This window comes from Thamnophis sirtalis, unplaced genomic scaffold, assembly GCF_051295495.1.
Source record: "Thamnophis sirtalis isolate CommonGarterSnake01/CBP01778 unplaced genomic scaffold, rThaSir2_p1.2 scaffold_1, whole genome shotgun sequence".
In the NCBI taxonomy this organism is placed as follows: Eukaryota; Metazoa; Chordata; class Lepidosauria; order Squamata; family Natricidae; genus Thamnophis; species Thamnophis sirtalis.
The window spans coordinates 66,510,455-66,536,006 of record NW_028261381.1 but is presented as its reverse complement, the minus strand read 5'-3'; the positions used below and the strand labels follow the sequence as shown (position 1 = coordinate 66,536,006).

The following is a 25,552-nucleotide window of genomic DNA, read 5'->3' as shown; positions in this document are numbered from 1 at the left end:
TGAGGAACTGTTGACTTAAAAAAATGCATCGACTGGATTTTGATTCCAATGGGAAAAGAGCATGGGTGAATGATACATTCTTACTCCTGTGTCATAGCCACACCATGAATCAGTCTTTGCAGAACTGCATTTATTCTTTTTTAAAAGTGTATCTACCATTGCCATTAATAAATGCTTTAGCATTATTGCTACTTTAGTACAACTAAAAACCAAATGCAAAACCATCTTTTCTGGACTGTAAAAGGCTTCCATCTCCATGGTTTTCGTGATTTTCCTTCCCCAGCAGAGTGACAGAGGCCTTTTTAAAAACTACGGTAGCTTTATTAGATCTCAAAGGTACAAAACTACAAACTTGCATCCTAGGAAAGTAAATGGCTTCACTGCTTGCCATTCCCATTGATGAAGCGTTTCTTACGGGCATCTGATTCCAGGAAATTCTTGAGAAGTGGCCGGTCATTAAGGCGTTGCACGTAGCCAGCCAGCAAAGGCAAGGAAGCCAGGCAATTGGATGCCAGGACCAAATGAACATGTAGAATGTCGAGCAGATTATAGTCTGCAAAGCCAATCTGAAGAAGATGGAGAAGAGTGGAACCCAGCAACAGAAGAGAGCAATGGAAATAAAAAAACATCATTAACTTTGCAAAACAGGTTTAGTTTTGCATTTTTGTACATAACACGATACACAGATGTTCCACCCCACCTCCTAAATACATATCAAACATTTCAAGGACTACCTGTACCATATTTGCTAAATATCTATAATGGCAAAGCTGGCATTTTCTTCCACTTCCAGCTGATAGCATTTCTCAAAACTCAAGAAAGCAGTTTTAGAAATAAAATAAAATTGAGATTTCTCATATAGCTGGATTTCGATAATGTGTTCTGTGCTTTCCTGCAACCTACAGAATTATGGAATACTGAGATGAAATCACATAAAGGGACTTGAATCTCTACCTATCAGAACAACCCTGCAAAAACTAAACAGAATCTCTGTTTAAAAATGAGTTGGATTTCGCTGAGATCAAGGGAGAAAAATATTTCAGGAAAAAAAAACCCTCCAATTGTGTTTGTGGGGGGGAGCAGTCTGGCAGTCACTCGCAATGTGCTGATGATTCCAAGTGGAGCATATTTACGCATTTAATCTATTTGTATTTTACCCATACCTGAAGGTTGCTTTTTAGGGGAACAAAAAAAGGGCTACTCGGTGGCATTCAATGGACACAATGAGGGCAGCAAAATACAGTATGATCTTTTTTCTGCCTATTTCCCCATAGTGTAAGCTTGAATATAAGATCTTATATAACCACTCTTAGACTTAAGATGGGTTTTCCTTTGCTACTTCATCTCCAGGAACATCTTGGTCTACTAAGGAACTGTAAGAGGGATGGACATTCCAGTGTAATCTGATCAAGTGCCATAACCACCTTATTTAAAGTGGAAAATCAGGGTTTCAATCAAATGATCCATCCTGCCCATGGGAAACTCCCCAGTTGTCCTTTGAAAATCATCTGGACTAATTTAAGTTTCTCCAGAGGAAGAAAATGGGGGGGAGGGGGATATACAGTGAAACTCCATAGCAACCAGAGAATGATATGTCCATGACAAGGGGCGGAGTCAATGTCCCTCATTTCAAATCATATCATATCTACTCCAATATATCACCCCTTACGCATGTCGCCCCCTCAGTAAGTTGGCAAGATCCGTGGTAGCCATGAACCCTTGGTCTGCATCAGGGGTGGGTTTCAGCTGGCATTACTACTGGCTCGCTCGTGTGCACGCTTTGTGCATGCATGCACAGTTCAATGGAAATTGTTCTGCGCATGCGCAGAACTAAAAAAAAGATGGCGACTGGGGAACTAGTTCGGAAGAAGCGGGGAACCAATTTGGCAGTGTCAGTGGTGGGATATGAATGGTATGCCCCGGTACGGGTGTACCGGTGCCTGCTGGGAGTACCAGGTACCATTCCAGTACGGTGCTCCGTAGGGCCCGCGCGCCCACCCTCCTTACCTATATTTGAGCCAATCGGGGCTTAAGCGCATGGTACGTACAGAGCCTGCACAACGCTCCATCGAGCAGCTGGAGCATCGTGGGCAGTAAGTAAGCATGCGCTTGCTGCGTGCATTTGGTGGACGCCCAGCCACGTTGCACCATACCGGTTGCAATGGGATCTGGAACCACCACTGGGCGGCGTGGCCAGCCTGGCTCGCTGCCAGTTCTGTGATCCACACTGGCATTGCACTATTGGGTCGGCTGAACCTGGTTGAACCGGTAGGAACCCACCTCTGGTCTGCATAGACCACTCAATAAGAGAAGCCATGTCAAAATTACCCCCAGTAAATCGTCTAGGAAACACCCCCTCCCTCCCAGGAATAAGAGCAACCCTGGCAGGAAGAGGGAAATCAACCTGCTCAGGGTTGCTCAGTTTTCACTCACTCATACACAAATATGCTCAGAAAACATGAGGGAAAGTAGAAACACATACACTGATGCATCATGTTGCTTTATGTCACAGAAGAAAGCACCAAACCTGGTATGGCCTTTGCTGGAAAAGGCTTTGAAAAGTAAGCACCCGTGGGGGAGGGGGGCTTTTTGTCCTTATTTTTATAACAATTCTGTGGGACTGCAGGAAAGCACAGAACACAGTACAAAACCCCAACTGTCCGAAAAACCTTGATTTTCCTTTTTTTAAAAAGCAGCTTTCTTGAGTTTTAAGAAATACTATCAACTGAGAGTAGAAGTGGGATTCTAAATGTATTACTCCATTTATACAATAAGGACGAGTCGGTATTCCCTCTTTATCTAAAATCAAGATTAATATAGACAAGACAAAGCAGAAGCCTGCTGTTAGCACATTAGCAATACTTGATTGCTTTAGCTTTGATTTAATGGCTGGCATGAACCAGACAGCGGTGGCTGCAATATAGTAAACTGCTGTGATTTTATTAACAGTGAACACACATTAACAACAATGTATGAATTTCACCCCAGAGTAATTGCCTCCATCTCCGGAAGACCATTAATGGCCAGTCCAGATGTCTGTCTTCGACAGGAAGCTGTGATGGTTTGATTACCTGTTTGCCTACAATGAAGCCTTTCCCTCCATCGTTCTCAGCCAAGAGCTTCTCAAAAGGGGCCAGCTCAGCTGGCAGGGCCTCAATGTAAGCAGCTTTGCCAGATTCCTGTGAAAGAAAAACAGTCAGCTCTTTCCTCCCCCAGGTCTGCCTTTCCCTCCTGGGAGAAGAATTAGGGTGAAAGGAATGCACTAAGACATTTCTACCAATAATGCAAAATGAAGGATTCCGTTTGCTTGAGCTCTTGTTATTGGGGGGGGGGGGGAGGTAATCCATGCCTCGTTTTTAAAAAAAGGGTTTGATTGTTAGAGATGGCATGATCTCTTTACACCTAGGAGCCCATGGTAAAAGGAGAAACAGAACTCAGGATCTTTCTCACCTGACATATGTCTTTGTGTTCAACCAACAAGGATAATTTTATCCCATCTGTCCAAGACCTCTGTAGGTGGGAGGCTTTTCTAATCTTCATTTATTTCTTAATAAATCTAGTTTTTACTTCCAATATAATAGCAGCTAGCATTCACTAGTCCCATAATGGCGAACCTATGGCACACATACCACAGGTGGCACGCAGAACCATATCTGCCGGCACGCAAGTCATCAGTTCCAGCATGATTTTTTGCCAGGCACCTGATTTTCGGCCTTCTGGAGGACTGAGTGAGGTTGTTTTCATACTTCCCAGGCTTTAGGAAAGCCTCCGGAGCCTGGAGAGGGTGAAAAATGGCCCAAACGGGCCTACCGGAGTTTTTTCACCCTCCCCTCCAGAGGCTCTCCTGGAGCCTGGGGAGGGAGAAAACAGCCTCCCACGTAGGAAGCTTGAAGGCGAGCAGTGCAGCGCACGTGGTGGGAGCGTGGGGTGGTTGTGCATGCATGTGCATGTGGAGGCACACTTTACATTGAGTGCTGGCATGCATACATGCTATCGTGCGCATGCCCTCGCATTTTTGGCACCCAACAACAAAAAGGTTAGCCATCACTGCCCTAGTCACTGGGCTGAGTCCATACTCTTCATAAAATGCACATTTTCCCCTTTAATGGACCACTCCACCACTTAGCATTCTTTCAACCCCGTTGATCAGGGTTTCTGATTAATCCAAACCTCTCTTGCTAATCATTGGTTCTCATGTTCCACTTGCCTTCATCTTGCCTTTTCTAGATGATGTGCTGCCTATTGTTATACCTGGCTAGCTGATAGCCCGGTGTTGCCCTGGTATTTGTTCCCAATCCTGTATTAGACAGGAAAAGCAATGAATTATAAGTGCGGAATGGGCTGTCCTCCCTCCTTCCATTAAAGTTGCCGCATTTCCTGAAAAGGCGATGGCAAGAGCAACTTCTCCGTGAGCCCTGATTTCAGTGACAATTAAATTAGTTAAAAATGTTTTTCCTCTGCCCCCAGAAGCGTCAATAAAAATGAAATCACCGTGTTGAAAATGTCCAGACCAAACGTAATTTCTAAGGTTGGATTTTCTCCCTTACCAGAGGAAGCCCCCTTGTGGAATACTGTGAAGCCATTACCACAGCAATTCCACTGCACTGTACAGTAGAATCCATTTTACGGCAGTACAGTAGAATCCTTTGTAAGGCACAACAGGCTGTATCTTAACAGAACACCCCCCCCAAGGGGTTAGGGGTGTCTTACCCCCACAATATTTTTTTCCAGAGAGTAAGTCTCTGTGCACGCATGCATAATAGTGAAAAAATTGCTTCTGCGCATGCACAGAAGCAAAAAACAAGATGGCGCCACCTATGGCACCGCCGATAGAACTGATTTGGAGGCATGCGTGGCCAAGTTACTACCTACTTGTCTGAATCGGTCTGAACAGGTAGGTACTCACCTCTGGTGCCAAAATTATGCTGGAACACACACATACACAAATAGCTGTATGTATGTATGTATGTATGTATGTATGTATGTATGTATGTATGTACGAACAGACAGACAGACAGACAGACAGACAGACAATTAACCTGTTGCCAAGACCCAGAATATGCCACCAAGGGTGCATTGCCCCCAGGTTCTTCCAAAAGCTCTGACAGGGGAAAACCTAGCTGCAGCTCCAGTCCAGTTTCCATTCTCAGCAGCAGCATTATCATATACCTCAACATCATCATGATCATCCAGGCCACATCCCCCCATCCCCGGCCTCACCTCTCCTCCCCCTACTCCCCCACCCACAGAGGACAACCACAACGCTGACCTGGCTCTCAATACAATTGAGCTTGACACCCCTGCCCTAAAAGAATTCACTGCAATCAGGCAAAGAACCTGGATGCTAGCGATGCTTTTTAATAGGAAACATCCCAACCATGGCTTCTGGCTAGTAGGAATCGAATGAGACTGTGGAGCTAACATCACTGGCACTTTTACTGGAACCCCTTTGGCTAAAGCTTTACCATCTGCAGTGGGGTAAAAAGTTCATCTGAACTAAATTAATCAGGTTTACTGTTACATTTTTTTAGATTGAAACCCAAATTAGCTTTTCCCAATAAAATCTACTTCTTAGATACTGTCAGAAAATCCCATGATTTGATCACCCTGTTGGTCTCAGAGAAACCAAGAAATCATTAAATAGGGGACTGAGCTCTCCATACAGCAGCTAAAAATAAAACCAAGGTCTCCTATAATCCAGCTTACATAGTTCTGGTAGATTAAGCGGGCATATTTGTTTCGCAGATCCTCCACACCATCATTCACCATGTCCAGCAGTGCTGCTTCCTTTGCATCTTCACCATAGAGTCCTATGGGGAAGGAAAGAAAGTGGCCAAGTCTAAAGTTAGAGAGGATCATCATAACAACGCTGATAACTAAAACTGCATTTTTCTACCATCACCGATATAGCAAGTTTAGACCAGGATTTTTCTAAATCATGGTTTGCTGAATAAACTACAGCAAGTCGATCTATAATGGGTGGAATTAAAAACAGACTTAGTCAAAAACAAATTATATTTGGGTTAGCATTGTATGGGAATGTAGTCAGAGACTTCATGCATCTAACATCTGGAAGACAATCTACAACTGCTAAGCATATATCTGATTGATGTATTTGGCCAAAGTCAGTTTTTATTTTATTATCGGTATTTATGCAAATCATAACTCTTATTCTCCAATTTTTGATGTATTTTTAGCCACATCTGATAATTGCCTTTTATTATATTTTTAAAAATTTGTTATGAATAATAAAATCATCTCCTTTTGTTTGTTTATGCTTTGAGTCAGTATTCATTCTTAGTGCCTGGAGAAATTTCTATAGTTTTCTTGGCAAGATTTAAGAAATGCTTTGCCATTCCATGCTTCCTTGGGCTGAGAAGGAATGACTGGCCCAAGGACACTGCTGGCTTTTATCTAAGGCAGGACAAGAGCTCCTGGTCTCCAGGTTTCTAGCCCAGTGCCTTAATAACTACACCAAACTGGCTCTATCTCTGTTAGCTATTAATTAAATTCCATTATATTTTTTTCTTGGTCTTTTAGTTAAGCATGTAGAAATCCATTGCGATCATCTCAAAGGCATGTTACATACACATAAGCATTTATGTAGACACAAATGCTCTAGCCCCAAAAGGCAACATGCCCACAGATTTGCCCATATATCCCACCGTGATTCCTAGCCAAGTGGCGCAGAATAGCATTTGACTGATGCAATATAAAATTCCCATCCTGGAATCTCGGCACCTGGCCAAAGGCCTGGAAAAGAAAAGAAATGAGAGAAAAGTGGTTAGTGATGGAGCATTCCATAGTATTTCCAAGTAAGTAAAGATATTGCTGAATAATACCTCCTCCAAGACCCAGTTAGTGTTGAAAATACCGAAGATAATGAAATTTGTAAACTAACCGGAGAGCCACAGGCTGTGCATCCTAAGACAGAAATCTGGTTAATGAAATTACCGTATTTTTCGGAGTATTAAATGCATTTTTCCCTCAAAAAAGAAGGTGAAAATCTGGGTGTGTCTTATACACTGAATGCAGCATTTTTGGCCTCCCGAAACCCTGCCCCCTTCACTAAAATGGCCGTGCATAGCCTTTAGGAGGCTTCCAGAGTGCTCCTTGGGGGTTGGGGAAGGCAGCAATGAGCGAAAAACTGGCCCGTTTTCACAAAAAAAGGCCATTTTTTGGGAGGTCTGCAGAGTGTAAAAACTTTTTTTTAATTTGCCTCTTCAAAATCTTGGTGCGTCTTATACTCCGGTGCGTCTTATACTCCAAAAAATACGGTACAACATTGGGAGCTGGAATGCATGCAAGAGCTCATTTTGCAAAAAGGTTTCTCTTCTAAACCCATAAAATGTATCTCAAAGCCCGCTTTACTCACACATAATTTCTTCAGATCTCCCTTCTTCCAAATCTCCCCATTCACCACATCCTCAGTCCACTCCTGTCCCTGGTCAGCCAGCAGCAGGCGTATGGCTTCTCCACGTCCTGAGACAAAAAAAATTCAAACATGGATAAACCTAGTGGCAATATTTATTAAGCACACTCAACCATAATTTTTAAGTATGGGTCACTGACTATAATTGTTTGGATTCACAAGATGCTAAGTTACACACTCAGCCCCCACATTTTAATTTTGCATGTTCTGTGATGAGAAGCAGTATTTTCAAGAAAACCTCATTGTCACTGCAATGAAGATGACATGTGCCAAAGAAATGGTAAGGAAGAAGTTTAAAATGAACAAAATTGATGCAGATAATAATGAGAGAGATTTATCAGAAAATGAAGCAGTTGCATGCTTGAGTCAAATATTGGAATGGGAGGAAGTTGTCTGTGAAGGATATTACAGCTTTCTATGGCCTCTTGAATTCAACCTCAGTAGATTCAGGGGAAGGTCATACAGCAATGTTTTTACACTGCCAACAAGCTAACTGTAAAAAAAAACAGCCCAATCAAGGAACCACCAAGGTCACTCCTACCAACACTAACAGGGCAATCCACTAGTATATAGACTGAGAGTAAACCCCACTCTCTACTAGAACTGATAATGTTACATAGTTTGGTAATGAAATGCAAGAAAACAACCAAACTTGGAGTACGAAGGTCCCCACAGTTCAATTCTGAGGAACAAATAATTCCTTCTATTGGTAATGTTTTATGTAAAATGTTGTGTTTTACACTTTTTCCTGTGAGTGTTTCATGTAGTGCACTATCCATTGCCCAGGCTGCTTCTTCATCCATGGAACTCCAGATATTTCTTTAAAATAGTAGTGTTCCAACAGAAAAATGAGAGGAACAGATTGATATGTAAAGTATGATTGAGTGAAGAAAGAAAGAAAATGTTGCTATTGGGATTTGAATAAGTACATTTTTTGTATTGTCATAAAATGAGGCATTCATTCTAAGTCCAAGACTTCCTCCTGATGGATAAATGTTCAGAATCAAGACATAACTACTTTCCAAAAGGAGAAGCAGCCATAGACGGCTTATATAGCTCAGCCTCTTTATACTTGCCCAAATGGTGCTTAATACCAGCTAAGCAAGCAAACAACAAAAGTTAAGGGATTGATCACACATTAACTGCAACCTCTGATGGCAGCCAACTCTGTCAGACTAAAATACACCATCTTCCAAATCATAGCTAAGGTGACTTCAGCAAAAGTGTCACACTTGGTTAATATTTGGATGGGAGTCCTCTGAGGAAAACCAGGGTTGGTATGGCAAAAACCATCCCAGAAGTGGCAGTAGCAAAGCACCTATCTTTTGCTTTCAAAAGAAAAATATGCCCATGAAGTCACAGGAGCCAAGTTACTCCTGGTGATAGATAGGTAGGAAACCCTATCTATTGTGCAGTAAATAAATCTGAGAAAATCATTAAACCAAACAATAAATTTGGTGGTGCTGTATGCTCAAAACAATCTAGAGACAAAAAAACCCCTCCTTCAGATAATGGTGAACTACACCTGATTCTTAGCCGAATAGCAAGATCAATAACTACTGAATAACAGCAGCCATTTCCCTCAGGCTTATTCTTCCATCTTCTCCCCAATTGCTTTGCCAACACAGAACATGAATTATATCCCATGGGCCTCAAGAGTAATTAGAATGCTTACCTGTTTTGCTGTCATTAATTTATTGTGTTTTTTAAAAGCTAATTTTTGTTGATATATTTTGTATTGGCTTGCTCATGTACATTACACCCAGAGTTGGTTAGACTGAGCAGGTGAACAAAAGCTGTTAATAAAAGCAAACAAGGAAGCAGTGGGATATTTTATTTTAACAATGTTTTTATTGATATTTTAATGAATATCAAACTAATACTCTGTGATATTATTTTCATGTGTATTTGAGTACCCCAGAGAATGTGTAGTAAAATTTGGGTTTAACCTAAATTGGAAACATAATATTTTGGACCTGAACTTGTATGTTTTGGGCTTGTTTGAATGTGGGTAGAAAAAGTGTTTAAATATGTGAACTACTAAACAATTACAACTTATTAAGAGACCTGCATGGAAGACATGTATTCACTTTCTGAATAGGAATTGGACTTTTATCAGCATCGTACAAAATCTAAACAGTATATCTCCATGTGGTTAAGATGTAATTTGTAATTTGAACTTTTTGTTTGTATACATTTAATTCAAAAATATTTTTCTTTGAGGGGGTCTTTGGTGCTCTCTGAGGTTGCTTGTTTTCTTGCAAATGTTTCATTGCCCAAACTAGGTAACATCATCCACGACATCAGCAGCAGATAATGAAACATCTGCAATAAAACAAGCAACCTCAGAGCATCAAGGACCCTTCAGTTTAACCCTGAGCAACAAATATATATTCTCTTTCTATTAATTTTTTTGAGTTTTTAATTTCTTCCTATCTGATTGTATATTTTCCACATTTTTATAATAAAAGCATTTTAAAATAAATATTGAGAGCTCCAACGATGAAGAATCCATATGATCTGCCTTTCCGCCCCTCAGGTGGTACCCAGAGAACATACCTTCTATATGGATATGGAATGTTAATACAACTGATTATGCAGCAAATCCTATTTAGTTTGGGGGGGGGGCATACATCTCAATAAATGCTCTGCAAAATTTTAAAAAAATATCTGCATTTGTTTTCTATCTATATTCAGTTTGATGAAAGTGAAACTTTTTCCCCGATGGAAAAATGGTAAAAAATTCATGGGTGGGTGCTATTTTTTTCCCCGTTCCCCAGAATATTACAGAAATCTAAAGCCAATCTAGATCAAACTGCAAAAGAAGAATTCTTGAGAGATCTTGAATAAAAATGGATGAGGAAATAGAGAGAAAAAGGTTTTTCAATGTTCCTTTGTTTATTATCTGAACAGTTTCAGTGCTGTTCAGAATGTATTTATAGTTTAGACAAAAAGTTACACCCCCCCCCCCAGGACTTAATGGAGCTAAAAACTCCTTTTCCTAAACTAAATATATCCTTTATTCTGAAATACATTACTGCTAATATTCAGGGTAGTATATGAAAGATACAGTGTTTCATATACTGCTATGAATATTAACAGGATTAAATAACTAAATGTTGCTGTTATATTTGAATGATAATGAGAAAATACATGTGTCCAACTACAAAAAGGACTCTGATATACTCCCTCCTCACATACTTTTTTTTTTGTAGCAAATAATTTTGACATTTTTGTCCTGTGTATTTATGGGGACTTCTCATGCTGCCTTTAAAGCTCAGTCTAATAGTGAAGGCATCAGACTAGAAAGTCAGAGACTGTGAGTTCTAGTCTCATCTTAGTTTAAAAAGCTGGTTGGGTGACCAGGCCAGTCATTAAATCTTTCAAGCCTAACCATCCCTCATAGGGTGGTTGTTGTGGTGGTGGGGAATAGGAGGAGAAAAAGGAGTATTAGTTATCGTTGCTGCCTTGAGTTACTTATACAAATAATAAATGTGGGGCGAATAAACCTCTCCCAGGGGGACTCTGCCAGGTTAAGCACCATGGGCAGCTCAGAAGGTTCCAAAACAAGACTCCAAGCTGGTCAACTGGGATGCAACAAAGCCAGCCAGAATTCTTCACTTCCTGGCAACAGCACAATATACCCCCCCCCCCCATAGATGATCAAAGTGATCGGAGAGAAACAATAAAGCCCTTGTAAAAACGGCAGTCTGTTTTGCAGGAGGAAACCAGCAAGGAGACGAATAGAGCAACTGCTGCAAATCAAACACATTTGCGAGTTTAGAAAGAGCTTTGAAGAATATTTCAAGCTTCGTCCTATTGGCGAAGATTTCCCCGCTCTCCTTCCTGCAACGTTATTTTAAAAAGCTCCCCCACCCGAGATGCGTTTCTCAGTACTCACCTCGCACAGGGAAGTAGGTGAGAGTGTACTCGCCAGGCACTAGGAGGAAAAAACACGAGAAGGAAAGAGGATTGTTACCGCAGCACCCGCTAGAGATAATAAATTAAACGCACCGCGACGGCATGCGTTTAATTCTGCCAGGAGATGGGGGCCCCCATTGCATCTCGCGTGTGCCCATCACCCCAGGAGGGGAAGGAGAACCAGGCCAGCGGTACAGAAATGTGGGGATTACTCACTGTCGGAAAATCTGCGGTTCAAGGCACACAACCAAAGCAGAGAGCGATTGATCGAACAGATCCTCTAGCTAGCATCTGCACAAAGCAAAGCTCGGCAAAAGTTGCTGAGTCACGCCCCACTAGCTGGCCTCTGGACTAGCCCTTCTTAAAGGGGCAGGAAGAGGGAAAGGGCTTCTTAGACTTGGCTTCTTCCTTATATCCGAGCCTAAGTTGGCCTCAGTTTAGCCGCTAGCAGGAGTCAATGGCAATCTTTTGGGTCGTCTCGAACACTGGAATGTGCCTGGGAAAACGATGATGCCTAAATAAACGGGGAGTCGATTGTCTTTTGGAACACGGCGCTGGCACTGCAGCGCGATCGTTTACAGACTCGACTTTTGCTTTTTTAGAGTCCAAGTTGGTTCACAACGTCGAATAGTAGGGTGTCCCTTCCCCTTTTCCGGGAACTGCAATTAGTAGAGAGAGGAGCAACAGCTGGAGGAAATAGATTATAAATCACAATCACATAACATACAGCTGAATGCTGTCAAACCTGAATGCTGCTTCCAATTACAAAGTAATGGTTTGGGCAGCAATTGTGTCTGATAGAAGAAGTAATGGGAAACTACTGAAGTGTTACCTTGTGCAAAATAAGGCCAGAAGAGACTAATAGAGGATAAAACTCATAAATGAGAATCACTCATAGCTGAGATTAAGAATGCAAAGGATGAGCCTTAAACTGGCTGTTCCCTCAGGCCTTATGCCCTGATGTTGCATAACCTCATCTGATCACGGTTACTGGGGGGTGAGTGGGTGGGTGATTGGTATGTTGCTTCTGCAGTTTGCTTTTATTGCTTTGTCAGCTGTCCAGAGTCACTTGACCAGTATGTGATCTTAAAAATCAACCCTTTTTAAATTTTTAAATGAAGGAATAAAAGAAATGTTCCCAGATGGTGATTTTGAAATACAATTGTCAATTGAGATCTTAATGTTACAGTGTGTTGAAACATGTTTAACTGCTTGAGAATTGCATCACATGCACAGAAAATATGCATGCATCATTCCAGCTCTGAAACAAACCAGTGATTCAATTAGATCCTTATTCTATGGAAGAAGTGTATGCTATAGAGTATATAGACATTTTACTTTGTGCTTGTTGGTCATTGATCTAGTTGTAGTTTTCTATTTATGTCAGAATATTAATTATGGTCTGCAGTTATAGTAAATCATGCTTGAAGTCTCACCTCAACCTAAAGGCAAGGAATATATCCTTTTGAAATTAGTGGCAACCTTTGTTTTAAGAATTGTCCAGTGATAACCATGCTTAAGGACACTTACCCAGAAAAAGTGAACTAGTACCCTTTAAAAAAAGTTTTTAAATTTATTTTACAAGCAGCTAAAAGTCTGGGGTAGTCTGCTTCGATTCTAGGAATAGGGAGATACATAGAAAGGGAAAGTCGATCTCATCTCATCTCCTTTATTCCAAAAGAAATTCCCATAGCTTTGCAGCGGCTGCAAAACCACAGCAGAGCACAGCAAATTCGGCAGCAAAGGTAGCTCTTTACTGCTGTAGCCTGTGCTGATTTCTTGAGGGACTAATTGCTACTTTACCATAAGCCAGGTGCGGGTTGTGCCACGCACTGGTCACTCCCACTCTCCATTTAGTGAAGGGAAAGTTGCATTATGTCACGTGAGGACAATGTGTCGTGGGTTTGACACCCTTGCCATAAGCTGATCATTAGTCTGGATTCAAACAACATACCAAGTTATGCTCAGCTGTTTTTCCAAGAAAAAAAAATGCTTAATGGCATTTCATCTATTCACAAGGTTATCATCTTTCCAGATTTAGATTACACAGTAAATCCAATCCCTGAATGGTTTAGAGCAGAATTTCCCAACCTTTCCGGCTTTGCAGACTGGTGGGGTGGGGGATGGGGCTAGGGGATAGTTCTGTGCAAGTGCATGCAGCTCCATTTGCACAAGTGGCATGCACACTACTCATCCACTGCTAGCGCAAGTGGGGATCCATGTGCATGCTTGCCTGCTGTTTCCGTGGCCTGGTTGTAAACACCTCAAGACCCATTAGTGTACCATGGTGCAGAGATTGAGGACCCCTGATTTTGCGCAGGAGTGAAATTCAGCAGGTTCTGACAGGTTCTGGAGAACTGGTAGCAGAAATTTTGAGTAGTTTGGAGAACCAGCAAATGCCACCTCTGGCTAGCCTCAGAGTGGGGAGGGAATGGAGATTTTGCAGTATGCTTCCCCTGCCACGCCCACCAAGCCACGTCCACAGAACTGGTAGTAAAAAAAATTGCATTTCACCACTGGTTTAGGGTATCATGTGAATATGATAACAGAATATCCTGGGCAGCTGGAATGTCGGTATAGTTTCTCTCTTTCAGTCTTTGCCTTTGGAAATTCCTAGATGAGTCAAAAGCTTCTTGTATATGTTTTTGCTTCAGATCTTTGCTCTGGAAAGAAAGCACAAAGGGAAAATATATAGAATATGAGCAAGAAAGATAAACCTATAGAGGAAAATGAATAGTTGCAAGAGAAAACAGAAGTGTTGGACCAAAAGGCCTTGCAAGATTCCCTGGAATCTAATGTCAAAGTTTACAAGGTTATGTCTTAGATTAGAAGAACCTCTGCACTCCATCTCCTAAAAGGCCAGTTGCCATAATCAGCTATACAATAAACAAGAATACTTTACTAATGGGAATCAAGAAACTGTAAAGTCAAAATTACCCCCACGTTGCAGCCCTCTATAGGTAATCCTTGACTTACAGCCATTCATTTAGTGACCATTTGAAGTTTGAACAGCACCGAAAAAGTGACTTATAACTGGTATTTATACTTACAACCATTGCAGCATCCCCATAATCATATGATTACAATTTTACTATTGACCAGAGTTGACAATACAAAGAGCAGTGAATGGGATGGATTGCAAAGAGAACCTCATGGGTGAAGGGAATGAGTTACAACACACACACACACACACACACACACAGAGAGAGAGAGAGAGAGAGAGAGAGAGAGAGAGAGAGAGAGAGACACCACTGAGATCCATTTTCTCAACTTTTGAAAAATGACTACACTTGAGTTTTTCTGCTTTACCTACCATTCCAAAGACCAGGTTTCAAACTTCTGTCCCTCCACTAAACAGAGCAGTGCCCCATGCCATTATATTATGGCTCTCTGGGAGAAAATAAAATGATGTTACTGGGGAATTCTCAAGAACTGTAGGAAATGGGTTGTACCAGTCTGTTGTGGCCAAGAAATGCCAAGTTGATCCTACCCCCTACGAGTTACCCAACTCTGCTGTCAACAGAATCGTTGGCAAAACAGACCCAATTTTACATACTGGTACTTTGAAACTGTTCTTTTGAAAACTTCAGGAATTCTGCAACAGGAAGGACCCAAGTAAAAACGCTGTACATTGAGATGAGTAGAAATAAAGAGAGAGGTAAGATTATCCTTTAACCTTGATTACAGTTGTGTTTTTTTGTTGTTTTTTTTAGAAAAAAGTATTTTCCATGTAACAGATTTGCACAAAGACAACATCTGTTCCAAGGTGCATCTATTCCCTACAGGAATGAGAAAAGGTTAAAAAAAAAACTGACTACACTTAGTTTCTTTGTCAGTGTTTAAATTTCTGGAGATTATTATCTCTCTGCAATCTTGGGCAAACTAGAATTACTTTGTGTTAGAGGTAATTCTAAATAGAGAAGATTGGGATCATCTTGGGATCCACTTAAACTGAAAGCCTTATCTTTTCTATATCTTTATCTATTCATTTATCTAAAATGCTGGCTTCCTTGCAGCCCTAAGAGTTCATTTTATTTTCCCCCCTCTGCCACTGAATTTTGTAGTTAAAAGATGTCTTTATGCTTTTTCTTTTCATTTTTTGAAAATAAGATTTGATTTTATTTAACTGTGGAGATATTTCTCTATCACCCCACAAAGGAGATGAGCCAGTGGTGAAATTCCTTTTTTTTTTACTACAGGTTCTGTGGACGTGGTTTGGTGGGCTTGGCGTGGCGTGGTATGGCTTCAGAGGTGGGTTCCTACCAGTTCGCACCTATTCGGTAGAACCGGTTCGTCAAATCTACCGAACCAGTTAGAAGAGGTTCCACCAGTGGACCCGGAAAGCAGGCCACACCTACAGAAGAGGTTGCAATTTTTTTTGAAACCCAGTACTGGTCCTTGGATATGATTATTCTACATTATCATGCTCATATTTATAAAACTCAGTGCCTCTGTGAAAGGTAAGGATGACTACTGCGTTTGTGGTGCAATCAGAACATTGCGTGTGTTGAAGTTGTTGTTTTTTTAAAGATGCCTTTTAAAAAACAAGTTTACATCATATTCTTATGCATGCCGGTGCTGTGTGTGAGGTAATTTAAGGTGGTTCTGACAAGTGTCGTCGGCATCTTCATATCTGGTCACATGGGTGGCAAGCCACTCCCATCCGGTCATATGGGTGGCAAGCCACTCCCACAAAGGAGGCCACACCCAGAGAGTAGGTTTGAACAATTTTTGAAACCCACCACTGTATAATGGCTTGGTGGCCGTGGCTTGGTGGCCGTGGCAGGGGAAGGATACTGCAAAATCTCCATTCCCACCCCACTCTGGGGCCAGTCAGAGGTGGCATTTGCTGGTTCTCCAAACTACTCAAAATTTCCACTACCGGTTCTCCAGAACCTGCTGGATTTCACCCCTGAGATGAGCAAAGAAGATCTGATTTCTCCAATCATATACTCACTGATTTAAGGATAGGATGGGGCTATAGGGTTTATTTTATTTTTATTACGTTTTCCTTGGTAGTCAGATGCCCAGACTGCAGGTACCCTATCTTTGCATACTTTGAGAGCTGCTGGAAGGGGGAAAGATGCCAAGTATAGGTAGTCCTCGGCTTATGACCAGAATTGGAATCAGAATTTCTGTTGCTAAGTAAGGTAGTTGTAAAATGAGTCATAGCCAATTTTGTTACCTTTTTTCCACAGGCCTTAAGTGAATCAGATGACCATTAAATGAATCTGGCTTCCCCCATTGACTTTGTTAGAAGCTCACTCGGGAAGGTGGCAAATGGGGATCACATGTCCCTGGGACACCACAATCATCACAAATATGTGCCTGTTGCCAAGCGCCCAAATTTTGATCACATGACCTTGTGGATTCTGTGATCATTGTAAGCAGGATGACTCGTCGTAAGTTAATTTTTTCATTGAAGTTGTAACTCTGTACAGTCCATAAATAAATGATTGTTAAGTGGAGGGCAACTCCCTTGAAGGCAGAATGTGGCATAGAAACCACATAGAAAGGGAGGAAGCTGTGGGTGCCAGGTCTCCAAGTACTTCGGGGACACAGGGCTTGAGATCGCTCAGGTCTTTCACTTTATAGTTTCAGCCATGCTGGTACACCTACAAATGCAGATGGGACATGTGTTTGAGATGGGATGGTTGTCCCGAGTCCAGGCCACTGGAGTCCCAGCAACACTGGCCTACAGTATTTACAGGGGTGGGTTCCTATACTCAGTTCACTGAATGTGCGCTTTGCTGGCCGCACATTGCTGGTACATGCGCAGTTGACTAAATATTATTCTGTGCATGCGCAGAAACATGTTGGCAACGGCATAAGAGATCGGGAAACTGATTCGGGGGCATGGCAAGCCTGGGTTGCTGCCGGTTCTGCGACCCAGGCTGCAATTCCACTACCGGTTCAGCTGAACTGAGCTGAACTGGGAGCAACACACCTCTGAGTATTTGCCAGCTGTCTGAAGAGAAACCAAATATGGAAAGAAAGACCAATCATAGTTCAACACCTCTGATGAAAATTTTGCTCTACTGCAGTGGTTCCCAAACTTGGCAACTTTAAGACTTGTGGAGCTCTGCTGGCTGGAGAATTCTGGGAGTTGAAGTCCACAAGTCTTAAAGTTGCCAAGTTTGGGAACCACTGCTCTACTGTAATGAAAGACAACAGGCAAGCAGGGTGAGAATCTTCTAGTTGCCACAGTTGACAGACATCACCAGGTCAGATCTGAGAGACACAGCCAAGTGTTGTGACAACCTTACTTGAGCTACTTGATTTCGATCTCTTTCTCCCTGACCTTCCTTGCAAAATTGTTGTGACGGTAAAGGCCCTAAGGGGGAAAAAGGGGGAGTGTAAAAAAAAACAGATCTAGGTTACAAAAATTTAGACAATCTCTAGATGGCAATGAGATTGACGTTTTCTCTATTCCTCTGCTGCCATGATACCGATTTTCGCAGCCCAGTCACCTAACCATAAATAACTGCATACGTATAAATATATATCTATGGATACATTATTCAAGCATATAAAGATGGATAAAATGCTTGACAAGTAGATATTGAGGACAGGATGCTCTTCAACAAGAAGATGTAGTGATGGAAAACCTTTGTCTGGTACCTAAAGCAATTAAAAGTACACAAATCCCGTCCCTGTAAATATGATAACAGTCTAGGTAAGAAAATAGCCCGTAGGGTTAGGAGAAATCTTCAATGTCTAAGCAATTGAGACTTGTTCTTTAGTTCTTTCTTTCTGCTCTTGATTTCTCTTAGATGAGCCACAGAACATTAAGACCTCATCCAGGACTTTTGGCATTGTCTGAAAGAGCTAGATGAGGTCTGGTTACTCCTGAACTGGAATGTTGCCAACTTTCCACTAAATAAATCATGAATGGTCTGCTCAACAGTCCACGTGGAGCATTGCCATTCATTCCCTTCTGCCATTCAAAGAGCCAGAAAGGTAGCCAATGCCACAGGTGGGGTCCAGCTTTGCTGAAATACAATCCGCTTTCTAAGCTGAGAGAGGGGATGGCGCATGTGTGAGTGAATCATAATGGAGAGTAAGGCTTAAGGGAGCAAATGCAGGTATGAGGATGGAAACAGAGACAGCAGAACAAAGAGAAAAATGCCCTGCAAATAACTAAAGATTATGCTGGTCTATGACCATAATAAAGATTTGCTTTGATTCCTGAACAGATGTAGCAAGCAGCAAGCAGGGGTTCGGAGATAGTAGTTTTATCAAAGACTTTCTTTTTAAAAAAAAATAGACTCTGCTAGCATATGATTTTATCTTATTCCCAGGGTATTGTTTCAGTCTCTTTTCTTTACTGCATTACTTTCAAAAATAAATAGATGTTATTTAAATGCCCAGGGACTCCATAGTGTTGCTCAAACCATATCCTGCAGGCATTGAGACCTCTTGGGTTTCCTACTTCAGGGAGTTGTTTTACCTTGTTTGCATCATTAGTGAAAAGCCAATCTGGACCGGGTCATATGTCTGACCTGATAAGCTCAGATTCCCTCTACATCCTCCGGCTTCAATCTCACTCCTTACAATAATAAGATGACTTGATTAGGTTTTGATGGAGAGCGAGGGTGAGCTGTGACAGAAGCCAAGGTCCCCTCCTACTCACATGGGACAGTCTCCAGCCCTGGGAAACAGAAGGGATGATCCAATCGAAGCAGGGACAGCAAAGAGAAAAAATGCCTGAAAGAATGGGGAAATAAGGGAGATCAGGGAGGGGAAGAAAGGATAGGAAACAGGAGAATGAGAGAAAGAAAAGGGAGAGAGAGTGTTTAGAGTGGGTAGGGAAAGTGATCCCACAACGAGGAAAACATTGCAGAGAAAAAATTAATGGGAAAAGGAGTGAAACAGTGGAAGGTATATGTAGCTGAAAGGTATTCTGAGATATTTGCATTACTTCAGATCTAGAAATATAACGCTATGGTAGTCCGGCTAGGAGTGCGTGCCTTTGGAGAGGACAGATGCCAGCAGAGTGGTCCACAATAGAATGGGCAAGCAGGTAGCATAAGGAACAGAACTGGAGCAACTGGAAACAGGTGAGAAAGAATTAGGAATATAGGTCAATGTCACATGGAATGTGCCTATGAGAATGGGAGCCAGAGAGGAAGGCCACGGCAGTGGGAAAGGGGGCTGGTCCTTGCCATAGATCATCTTCCCCAAAGAGGGAGTAAATAGCAAGAGCTCTAAAGGAGGATTATAGCTCCTTGCCAGTCTTCAGCATGTTCTTTTTCCTTCGGGAGACCCACCGGCTGAACAGTGAGACATCACAGCTGCAAGCATCTACTACCCGACATGGTGCTCAAAGGCAGTCTAAGAGTGGACTCTCCCAAAGGACAAGCAGTCGGTCCCATGAAGAAGACCGGCAATCCATGCAGCGGCCCAGGATCAGGAGCACTTCTTACCCTGCCTCAACCACTGCCTCTGGACCCCTCTCTCACACCCGCTCCCAGTTGGGTGATGGAGCAACCTTGCCTGCACCCAAGCCAGAGGACAAGCCATCGCAAGAGGCTGTCGGAAGGACCACCTTGGCTCACGCAGAAGATAAATGCCTAAGTATCGGGGATATGGAGCTTAGCCTCACCTCTGTCTTTGGGCAGGTAACTAAAAAAACTGGGAGCGGATGGGGGAGACCATGACAAGGAAGAAGAGTGGGCCACCCAGGAAGTGGAGGGGGGCTGAAAATCAGGGAATTTGTACTTCAGGTCCAATGGAAGAAAAGCTCAAATAAGAGAAATTCCCCAGGTATCAATATTCCACCTTCTATTATTGTAGGGTTTTTTATATTTTATCTTTTTATATAAAAAGAACCATTCCAGGCTTTCCCCCTCTTTTTATTTTTTTCATAGCTAGAAATCTTGTTTTCCTGCAATGTCCCAAGTTAGCTCAGGGTTTTTCAGCAGTTGCTATATTGGCTGGGGAGTTAACCATATATGGGAAGTCGTAGACTTGTTACTCATTACTCTGGGATCAGCTGAAGAAGTCTGGAGGCCAAGATCTGGGAGCATAGCAGAGGTGGGTTCCTACTGGTTCGGACTGGTTCTGCCAAGTAGGTAGTAACTCGGCCGGCCATGACTCCAAACCGATTCTATTGGCGGCACCTATCTGGTTTTTTGCTTCTGTGTATGTGCAGAAGGATTTTTTTTTAACCTACTGCGCATGTGTGTGTAGAGCACGCCCGAAGCATGTGAGCCACCGAAGCGCATTCCTGAGCTAACCGGCAGTAGAAGAAGCCGGAACCCATCCCTGGAGCATAGGCTAGCTATTACACAGAACAGACCACAAGGATACTTACATAGTGGAACCAAAATGTTGCACTGGAAGTGTGCTTTCCATTCTGCCATGGTTGTTAAAAGGCTTGCAAAAGGTCATTATTCTTTGAGAAGCAGATCATGGTAAAATATAACTCTGGACAGGTAGGCCTAATAAGACCTGAGGAATTGTATCAATTTTTATAATTTAATAAAACCAATGACAAAAGGGTGGTGGATTTGGCTGTCAGATCAACAATTCATGTCACAATTTTGCCTTTAAAATGAACAACATGACGCTAAGGCAAAGGGGAAAGTAGTATAGATGGTCCTCATTTAGCAACTGCCTCACACAGCAATCATTTGCAGTTATAACAGTGATGAAAAAGTGACTTTTCACCAATCGTCTCATTTACGACCTTTGCGGGTCTATAAAACAAAGGAAAGCTGATCATATACTCAGTTGTAGTTTCACTTAGTGACTACTTCACTTAAGAACCAAGTTACCAGTCTCATTGGGGTTGCTAAATGAGGATTACCTGTATTTAGCTACAGCACTAAATGGGCAATAGAGGGGCTGGATTCAGAAGACTTGTTAGACACTGGATTGACACAGTGCTGGTATGAACAGGTTGTAGTTTATCAATAGTACATGGCTCGTGGATGGTTGGCAATAGCAGGTAGAGAGTTAGAACACAGAATAACAGTTGGAAGGGACCTTGGAGATCACCTAGTCCAACTCCCTGCACAAGCTGGAGTGTCTATACCCGTGATGGCGAACCTGTGGCATGCAGAGGCCTCTCTGCGGGCACACCAGCCGTCACCCCAGCCTAGCTCCAGCGCACATGCACGCACGCCTCCTACCGGCCAGCTGGTTTTTGGGCCTCTGCAGCACATGTGCGAGGGGCAGTGCACATGTGGGGAACACATGCGCACATACATGGGGGGCAGAATGCATGTGTGGGGACGCTCGCACTGCATTTTGGTGGTTCATGTTTATGTGTGCACTCCCCCTGCACCCCGTTTTGGGCCTGGAAGGCCTCCTGCACCAACCTGGAAGCCAAAACAGGGCAACGGGGGGGGCTGTGCAAGGCGTCCCCATGTCCTGTTTTGGCCTTGGAAAGCCTGCTGCACTAACCTGGAAGTCAAAATGGGACAAAGTGAAGGTGGGGCGCATGTGTGGGGGACGCGTGTTTGTGTGGGGGTGTTCATGAGGGCACCTGCATTGCATTTTGGGGTTGTATGCATGCGCTTTGGGCACTCGGCACCAAAAAGGTTAGCCATCACTGGTCTATACTATTCCAGACAAGTGGCTGTCCAATCTCTTCTTGAAAACCTCCAATGGAAACCTCCACAACCTCTGAAGGAAAGGCATTCCATTGCTGAATTTTTCTGTTAGGAAATTTCTCCTTAGTTCTAGGTTACTTCTCTCCTTGATTAGTTTCCTTCTAATGGTCCTTGTCTTGCCTTCTGGTGCTTTGATAAATAGTCTCCACCCCCCACCCCCACCCCGTTTGTGACAGTCCTTCAGATACTGGAGCACTGCTATCCTATCACCCCTAATCTTTTTCACTAGACTAGACATATCCAATTCCTGCAACCATTGTTCATGTGTCTTAGTCTCCAGCTCCCTAATCCTCTTTGCTGCTCTTTTCTTCACTTTCCAGAGCCTCAACATATTTTTAATATTGTGGTGACCAAAACTGGATGCGGCTGCTACTATTGGCTTATTTTTAAGTGATTGTCCACTTGGACTCCAAGATCACTCTCACAGTTACTGGCATTGAACCAAGTTTGACCTAGTCCTACCTGTACAGTTGGTTTTTCTTGACTGTGTGTAAACCTTACTTTTCTCTACATTGAATTTCATTTTGTTAGACAGGGCCCAATGTTCAATTCTGTTGAGATCCAACTGGATCTTTAGCCTATCTTCTGGGGTGTTGGCTATTCCTGCCAGCTTAGTGTCATCTGCAAATTTGATGAGTTCCCTTCTATTCCCTCATCTAGATTGTTCATGAAGATATTGAAGAGTACTGGGCCTAAAACTGACCCTTGGGGAACTGCACTACTTCGTTTCCTCCATATGGATGTAGTTTTGTTGAGGACTACATGTTGAATATGGTTTGTCGGCCAGTTACAAATCCATCTGGTGGTGATGCTGTCTATTCTAGCTTACCAAGAATATGTTGTCAAATGCCTTTATCAAATGCCTTACTAAAATTTAACTATATACTATATGGCTTTTCCCTGATCATCTAATTTAGTCACTTTGTCAAAGAATAAAATAAGTCTTGTTTTTGATAAACCCATGTTGACAACTGATTATAACTTTACGTTTACTAAATGTTCAGAGATTTGTTGCTTGATTATCTTTTCCAAGATCTTTCCGGGTATTGATGTCAGGCTGATTGGTCTGTAATTTCCTGGATCTGGTCCCCCCCCCCCAATTTTTTTGATGATGGGAACCACATCAACATTTTTACAGCCCTCAGGTAGTTCCCCTATGTTCCAAGGACACTGAAGATATGGTTCAAAGGTTCTGAGTTCACATCTGCCAGTTCTTTCAAAAAACTGGGATGTAATCCATCAGGACCCTGAGTTTGAATCTACCTAGAGCTGACAGGTGTTCTCTTATCTTATTTTTGCTTATCATATTTTAATTTGCATTCCTAGCCTGTCTTATATGGTTTTGTTTTTGGTAAGTTGGTTTGTATTTTCTTTTTGAGTGAAGACAGATGTAAAGAATGAACTAAGCAGTTATGCTTTCTCTCTACTGCCTATTACTTTCTTGCAATTCATCCCATTAGTGGATCAATCAGTGTTTTTTTTCACTTTTCTTGTTTTTTATGTGTTGAAATAAACTTTTTTTTATTGTTTTGAAATTTGTTGTAAGTTTAATTCCTTCTGCACCTTAGCTTTCCTAAGTTCATTTTTGCAGGTTCAGGCAATTTGTTGGTACTCTGCTTTAGTTATTTGATCTTCTTTCCATTTTTAGTACTTATCCCTTTTTTTCTTTCAATTGGTCAAAAAGTTCTTTATGTATTCATGCTGGGGGTTTTCTTGGTTTTCTTGTGTTTTTTTATTTTCTTGGAAAGCCAGATTTACCTGCTTCATGCAGTCTAAAAATGGGGTGATATGTGAAGCTTCCTTATTGACGTCCCCTGGGGTCCTATGCTTCCTGAAAACCATATATCATCTCCTGAAAAAAACATATCCAAAATTGAACAAGCTCATCTAAAATCTGAATAAAATGACTGCACATTGAATTACTGATTGATCTGTTGTCTCAAAATCAAGTTAATGTATGTGATTATTTCTCATAGAACATGCTAACTTTAGGGCATTGCAAAACACACAATAAAATGTTATTTTTATGACATCTCCAAAAAGCACATATTCTTTCATTCTTTTCCTATACAAATACAATGGATACCAATACATCTGAAATTCTACTTTTTGATGAATAATCTAAGATCTACTGAATCAATAGTAAAGGATCCAACAATTAAGAAATGCGCCTCTGTAATCTTATGAGGAAATGACTTTGAGAGATTGGAGAAGAGATACTGTCTAGGGAATGATCAGATAAGAGGGGGCATAGCCCACAACTGCATAATGTGAAAAGACTTAGTAAAAGAACCTTCCTAACTTCTCAGACTGTAAAAGAGATGGTGGGAGATTTGTACTTTCAGACGTGCAAGATTCTGCTAACCTTACAATAGACTAGACTTAGTTCATCTGGTCATGTTTCCTGTCTGATCAACTTAACAAGGCTGACAGCCTCAAACTAGCCTTGGTAATGTAGCAATAAAGCCTATTTTATGAATAAAAATTATTCAGATTCCAGGATTTGTCTATACCTGCAATGATTAGAACTGAGAAGGCAATGGCTTTCTGTGTGACACCCTGTGGAAATGAAAGTCAGACTTTGAAGAAGCAAGATAGAAAGAGTACTGATGCTTTTAAATGTTGTGGTTGGAGAAGTTTACTGAGAAAACCAGGAGCAAATCAACCCAGATTTCTCACTTGAGGCACAAGTGATTTGGCTGAAATGATCATATTTTGGCTATATTATGTTTGCTCTTTTGAGAAGGCTATAATGCCGTGAATGTAATCAATGAATGTGATTGCTGTGGTATAACACTTCCACCCTTAAAGCTTTCTATTTTTTCTAATCTAAACCTGTGTTATATTTGAATTTTCAATAAGCTGGGGAAGACTACTTTGTGTTAGAAAGGCCTTAAATACTTAAACAAACAAGCCTGAATTTCTCTGCATGCCTTTATGACTCACAAAAGTTCATCAGATTGTATGACCCCAAATATGCTTTTAAAATAAGCTCTTGAGTTGTACCAATTTTCATAAATGCTACAATTGTAGTTTTATTTCTCACTGTGGAATTGTTTAGACAAGATATTGCTTTTCCATTTGCAATATCTCTGTCCCAATTTCTGTCCTGAATTAGTGTTATTTCTAACAGATGTTCAGCTGTAGTGAGAATGGCCTTGAGTTGAGTGTCTAAATACAGTGGATTTTACTAGCTCTTTCGGATCTTGTGCCAGTTGATACATTTGACTGACACTCTTGGTGATGCGTGTGCTACCTTGTACGCCCAATGATGCTGATAGGGCTACCACATCTATACTGAGTGGAAGTAGTCCATCCTTATTGCAAAGATTTCAAAATATAGATAATTGTCACAGAGAAGATTATAGCCACATATACTCTGTCAGAGAGATGGGGGGAGAAGTTTATGGGCCAGGGACTCTCCTGATGGGTTTTTGGAAGGAGGTAAGAGGAACAAACTATGGATAATGTTTTCCTTCCTGGGATACTGCTGCGCTCAGAGGAAGAGATGCCTGCTTGCCCCTCCATCCTCTGTTTCAGCACCATCTATTATTGAGTTTTGCATAATCCTGAGGATTAT

General features: G+C 41.8%; 1 protein-coding gene across 2 annotated transcripts; it reads right to left on the bottom strand.

Annotated features, from left to right (window-relative positions):
- Positions 1 to 115: 115 nt before the first annotated feature.
- On the bottom strand, positions 116 to 11,716 carry GSTP1 (glutathione S-transferase pi 1). Of its 2 annotated transcripts, XM_087714576.1 has the most exons (7): positions 11,570 to 11,708; positions 11,334 to 11,372; positions 7,376 to 7,482; positions 6,666 to 6,753; positions 5,707 to 5,810; positions 3,072 to 3,179; positions 116 to 566 (listed from the first exon to the last, which is right to left on the bottom strand). In XM_087714576.1, coding segments are annotated over exons 1-7 (636 nt in total). In that variant the 5' UTR covers positions 11,571 to 11,708; the 3' UTR covers positions 116 to 377. The 2 variants fall into 2 exon arrangements, with proteins under 2 accessions (XP_087570702.1, XP_087570705.1); XM_087714579.1 differs by lacking the exon at positions 3,072 to 3,179 and having other exon boundaries at positions 11,570 to 11,716.
- Between the last annotated feature and the right edge of the window lie 13,836 nt (positions 11,717 to 25,552).

What these genes read in the sequence shown, in the direction of transcription:
- GSTP1 (XM_087714576.1), bottom strand. An exon ending in GAGATCTGAAGAAATTATGT is followed by an intron (nt 6,754 to 7,375) that starts GTGAGTAAAGCG and finishes TTTCTTTTCCAG; the next exon opens with GCCTTTGGCCAGGTGCCGAG. An exon ending in GCTTCATTGTAGGCAAACAG is followed by an intron (nt 567 to 3,071) that starts GTAATCAAACCA and finishes CATCTTCTTCAG; the next exon opens with ATTGGCTTTGCAGACTATAA.